Source organism: Polypterus senegalus, chromosome 16 (assembly GCF_016835505.1).
Source record: "Polypterus senegalus isolate Bchr_013 chromosome 16, ASM1683550v1, whole genome shotgun sequence".
In the NCBI taxonomy this organism is placed as follows: Eukaryota; Metazoa; Chordata; class Cladistia; order Polypteriformes; family Polypteridae; genus Polypterus; species Polypterus senegalus.
The window spans coordinates 90,841,040-90,847,039 of record NC_053169.1 but is presented as its reverse complement, the minus strand read 5'-3'; the positions used below and the strand labels follow the sequence as shown (position 1 = coordinate 90,847,039).

The following is a 6,000-nucleotide window of genomic DNA, read 5'->3' as shown; positions in this document are numbered from 1 at the left end:
AAACAACTAAAGCTTAGTAACAAAATACAGATGCCAAGGTCAGAATAAAACCAGTTAAAGGCAAACAAAGTGAGGCTGAACAAGGTGGCAAAGATCAATGGCAGAGACTGAAACAAAGATATCAGAAACTAAAGAAATGAGACAATATTGAAAATCAACGGCCTGCTTGAAGATGCCAGCAGATGGGCACAACAGTTTCAGGTGCCCGGCCATGTAAATACAAGTGGGAGGCCCAGTCAATGGCCAGTGAACACAGGAGGGGTGGCGAGACAAGTTACGGTATCTGCGGGTGGGACACTGAGATGATCAAACATCAGGACCACGACTGAAAGGCACTGCGGATCCTAAGTCACTGCAGCGTCACTCAAAATCTCCGACTTGGGCTGGCCGACCGAATATTCTTAAAAAGATAAGCGCGCTGCAAAGTACGCTTGTAAAGTTTTCACTGTCTCACTAAGACACTAGCATTTTATATTCATGAGATGTCTCTTAGGAACAACTAGAATATAATGGAACAAAGATAACTCTTCAAAATTCCTGACATTACAAAAGACTATAAACTTAAGTGTTATTTTAAGGAAAAATGTACTTTATAACATATAGCATGTAGAAAAAGTAGAAATCCAAAAATCAGATGATATTTTATTTCAATGCCTGTTTTACAAATTACTCACTTATCCAATGGTAAACAACAAACAAGTCATCCAAATAGTAAAATCGGTTTCTTGTAATTCAGAGTAGCAGGTTATTATTATCTTTTACCACTGAATTCATAGTAACTTGATTTCTTTTTATAATTTTACGGTTTTCACTCACATTTGAAAATTTAAGTGCGATTAATTGGCACATGTTCTTCTTGGCTGGTTCTAAAGGCAAAAAAAAAGTGCCACTGATTTGTACTGCGAATGACTTCATGGAGTTCAACAGTAAAATGAGCTAAGAGCAGAATGATGTCAAATTAGGTGTATATAATTTAATTACTGAGAAAAACCTTCTCAAGATCAAATATTGTAATATCAGTTTAGAACTCTTCAGAATGCTTATAAATTTAAAGGATATGTAATAAACGTACCCTTACATTTTCTGATTATACTTAAGCACTTTATAGAAATACCTTATGCATATATACATGTTATTCCTGTGGATGTACTTCAAAAATAACTGTCAAAGTAAGCAGCAGAAGCACTAACCTTTGCAAACCACTAATGTTTATTTGGTCTGACTCAATACATACGGTGGTGTGAGATTTTTGAGTAGATTAGAAGCATGAATTACCATGTAGCACTGGCTGATGGCAGTAAGATCATTATCTGGCAGCAACCTTGCTTTCAAATACTTCTTTTCTTCCTTTGGTTGGCTGAACTTGCAGTTGTGACCTCACCTTTCTTGCAGACTTTCCAGCAGGTAGCAATGCCGAGTCCTCTGCAGTCCCAGTTGCCTGAGCTTTTGGCCTAAGAGGAAGGGCAGTGTTAGCTCTGAAAGAAATAAACTGCCTCTTAATTTCAGTGCTCACTGGTTGCCTTCGCTGTCGTGATGGAGAGGGACTGTCCGTTCGGGAGGTGGAATAGCTTCTTGGAGATGCACTGAGGCTTCGCGGAGGGGGTAACATGGAACTTCGGGGTGTCATACGCAGGGGTATCCTAGGGCTACCTTGGAAAGTAGCCGGGCTTGGTGACATCTGGACCTGTGACGGCATCTGCTTTGACCTCTGCTCATAATGGACATTCACGCTTGCGTTTCCTGTTTTATGCGCTTGCAGCCTGAAACATCACAAAAATGACAGGTTTAACCTTACGCTACATATTGTCTATTGATTAAAAAACACCAAGGGAACAAATTAACAATTGCACATTTACTCTTGAATCAAAAGAAATTAATTGCACTCAATGATAATACATTGAGACCAGAAAACAAAATCATCCTTTTTAACTGGACATTCTTTCTATTTCCTGTTGTGCAAGTTTCATGTACAAACACTCTTGAAATCAGCGGTTCTCAACCTTTCTAGTGCCGTGACCCTTTAATACAATTTCCCATGCTGTGGACACCCCAACCGTAAAATTATTTTCGTTGCTACTTCATAACTGTAATTTTGATACTGTTATGAATCGTAATGTAAATATCTGCTATGCAGGATGTATTTTCATTGTTACAAATTGAACATAATTAAAGTGTAGTGATTAATAACAAAAACAATATGTAATTATATATTGTGAAATATTTATTTTTAATCTATACTAATAAAAGGCAAAGCCCTCACTGACTCACTGACTGACTCACTCACTCATCACTAATTCTCCAAGTTCCCGTGTAGGTAGAAGGCTGAAATTTGGCAGGCTCATTCCTTACAGCTTACTTACAAAAGTTAAGCAGGTTTCATTTCACATTCTACGAATAACGGTCATAACTGAATCCTACTTACGTACATATATACGACCACAGCCTGCAGCTCGGTCGCCGTGTGAGGCGGAGTTGCATCCCTCATCGTCACGCCTCCCATGTAATTGAGTGCCTGCCCATATAAGGCCGTCCATCAGCAACAATCCAATAGACACGCTGCCGCTAAATATTCGCGGGTGAAGGACTGTGCTTATGCAAACGAAGATGAGATGGTCAGGGATAGACTAGTGTTTGGCACAAACTCAGTGAAAGTGCGAGAGAAAAATTTAAGTGCCGGGTCTGAGCTAACATTAAATAAAGTCGTGGACATCGCAAGATCGCACGAGATAGCACAAGCACAGCTGAGAAGCTTCGATGCATGTACTCCGAGTGGCTAACGGTAACTGACTTTTCAGGACTGGTAAAAGTAAACCCGTGTAGGCAGTGTGTGATGTCTGAGATAAAGAGGAACACGAGCTGTTTGTTGATGCAGTAAGAAAGGAACAACCCTCTGAATCTGAACAAGCCTTTGTAGACACATCAATAGGAAAGCAAAGTGTAAAGCTTAAGTTTAAATTACGTTCATAGACACGCTGCCGCTAAATATTCGCAGGCAAATCCACAACTTAATACCAGGAATGCCTGTTAAACATCTTAGATTCACGAGTACCGATTTGGGTAGTGAACACTTCGATGAATGAAACCTGTTATGTTTACAACGGTTGACAAACACAGAATATAACTTGAACACAACACATCCTCCAAATACGAACCTAAATTAAAGAAATAATGATAATCAAATCCTTGATGACAGCAACACTCATAACAGTCACAAAATAATTACAATGACAATCATGTTACGTTATTTTTAAAATGTTTCCTTTTCTTTTTCATAACTTGTTTAATACAGTACTTCTCCACTGTGAAGCGCGGGTATTTTGCTAGTTAGAAATAAATGAAATTTTGTCTTCATGACTTACGTTTATTTGTTTTTCTTCATTGTGTATTGAACTGTATTCACCGTATTCAAGTGGTATACTTATTTGAAAATGTGAAAAGCATGGTGTAGCCTGGGTAACAGTCTTAATATAACAACAGTAAACTGCATTGCTACAAAATTGATGCGACAGTACTCGTAAAAATCCAACGTCATTGCGAAGGTTGAGGCTGCTTCTTTCTCACCAGATCATAAATTCTCGGGGCAGTCTTTACAAGAGCACAATGAAGATCATCTTCTGCAACAAGTCTACTTCTGTATTTAGACTTGATAACCAACAAGCTGGAAAACCCTGTTTCGCAAAGATATGTTGTTGGAAATGGAAGAAGTACGTAAATCCCCGCAACAGCGTTATGTGTTCGACGTACAGTAATGTAAACAGTTAAAAATACGATAAAACATTTGATTCAATTGTCTGCAACATCTATCCTCGAATGACATTTATAGTAAAAAAACCTAGTAACTACCAATGGAAAAAATTTGTACAATAACAAGTTTTACACATTAGAATAGACAAAACCCATATTTCCAATGGTCTTAGGCTACCCCTGGCAAATCATCATTCGACCTCCGACGGGGTCGCGATCCACAGGTTGAGAACCGCTGCTTTAGAGGATCAGACTTCAGATAGTCAAATACATAAAATATTTAATTGCAGGTCAATGTGCTGGCAGGGGACATGGCAGAACAAAGGCATTTTGAAATTGCAGTAGAAGTTCGAATTGGCAAGAGAGACCACACTTCATTATCTCTTAGGCTACCTGACGGGGGATGAAATACCGTCAGCTGAAAAATTGAAAAAAACAGCAAAACACACACAATAAAGACCTGTTAAGGTATTGTTATACTGTACAACATTCTAAAAATCAACATCACGCACTCAGCACTGAAAGCAGAATATGCAATGAATATGACGCATGAAAATAAGGAGACAGCTAATCCAAAATATTAAGATGTTACACTGTAAAAATATCAGTAAATTTAATGGCAAAAAAAATACCTTTTCTGAAAATAAGGAAAGTTACCTTATGTTCTACATAAATTACCTGTATATCTTAAACAATACATTTCCTTATTTTTTACAGCCAAGTTCTCTTAAATCGATATTTTTCTACCTTCTAAATATGCTGAGTACCATTTACTGATACATTAGAGTTACACTAAAAAAAAATCGCTTTTAATCTGACAGTGTAAAACTGTTAAATAGCGAAGGTAGACAACTGTAAAATGTAAAGCGCTGCTTCAGTAACCCCAAGTTAGGATATTTGCATAAGGACACGCCCCCTTTTACCGTATTGGTCCTGATGATCCACATACCTTTGCACAGGAGGGGAAAAAACTTGTCGCAATTTCGTCTATCTGTATACTTGTATATGGTTAGATAGATAGATAGATAGATAGATAGATAGATAGATAGATAGACAGATAGATAGATAGATAGATAGATAGATAGATAGATAGATAGATAGATAGATAGATAGATAGATACTTTATTAATCCCAAGGGGAAATTAGATGACAATAAAGTTCACTTTGACTTTGACTTAGAAAGGGGAAGAAAATCCAGAATATGAGAATCATATTCCACTGATGCTTTTATCCAAGGTGAACACATCTGAGATGACAATTCATTTCATTTACTTTGTCAGGTGGAGCCCAGGCATTCATCCTTTTATGAAGTTTTTGTTAATACTCCTAATAATTATAATGATATACTGCTAAGCCTCTTATTCGTAACATTTTGCCTAGCATAGCGTTGCCGCACCTACTACACGACGAAACAACTCAGATGTTGGCAGACTTATTTTTCCCTGCGTGTTGATGGTTTTTTAAGGTTATGGAAGCTGATTTATGGTGGGTTGTGTTTGATAAGCTGGCACACTGTCAGGGCACCATACGCCACAAAAGCAAACATTACTTCTCCGCCAGGCAATGTGCCATAACTTCCTTAAACACCGAATTATTTCCAATGTATGTAATTAAATGATTAATCACGTTTGCTATTGATTGTTGTTATTTTATTGATGCAAACTGTGCACTGGTGTTTGGTTCTGACAATATTTTCTAAGAGTTTATTGATTAGCATATTTATTACAGTGCATGGATTTTAGGTTACGGTTAAACGTTAACTTCTATTGGAATGTGTTGTACAGAAAAAAACAGTTATTTACTATAAAGTTATACCGTAGACCAAAAGATTCTGGCAACCACAGCTGCTAGTACTGTAAATTTATCATTATTTTATTTTTTTACAGTGTACACATTCACAAACCTTTCAAATTGCATCACAAAAATATCAACCAACGGGTTATTTAGCAAGGTCTCCAACCTTGAGTTGGACATAAAAAATTCAGACTGCACACATGAAGAAAGGTATGGTGAGAATACTGCAAGGTTGACTGGGCTTGCAGTGCCGGACAAAAAGAAATTTCACGTCCCACTAGACAAAGAGTGGATGACAAAGTAGAACGTCGTAAACAATTCAAAAACATTGGCGCGATACACATGCAGAGCAGGTTAGATATAATGGAAGTACGAAAATTCGCAAGTCTCCAAAAAATGATAGTAAAGATCGCATTAGCGCAAACAAATGGAAATTATTACTCGGTGAAATAACGGAACAGT

The 6,000-nt window shown here is 37.5% G+C and overlaps 1 protein-coding gene across 1 annotated transcript in view; it reads right to left on the bottom strand.

The window, feature by feature from the left end:
- Nucleotides 1-658: 658 nt before the first annotated feature.
- Nucleotides 659-6,000, bottom strand: part of ttbk1a (tau tubulin kinase 1a) — a 161,657-nt gene continuing 156,315 nt past the window's right edge. The window contains exon 16 of the mRNA XM_039738448.1: nucleotides 659-1,760. Within this exon, the coding sequence (XP_039594382.1) occupies nucleotides 1,307-1,760 (454 nt within the window). The 3' untranslated portion in view covers nucleotides 659-1,306. The remainder of the gene's footprint in view (nucleotides 1,761-6,000) is intronic.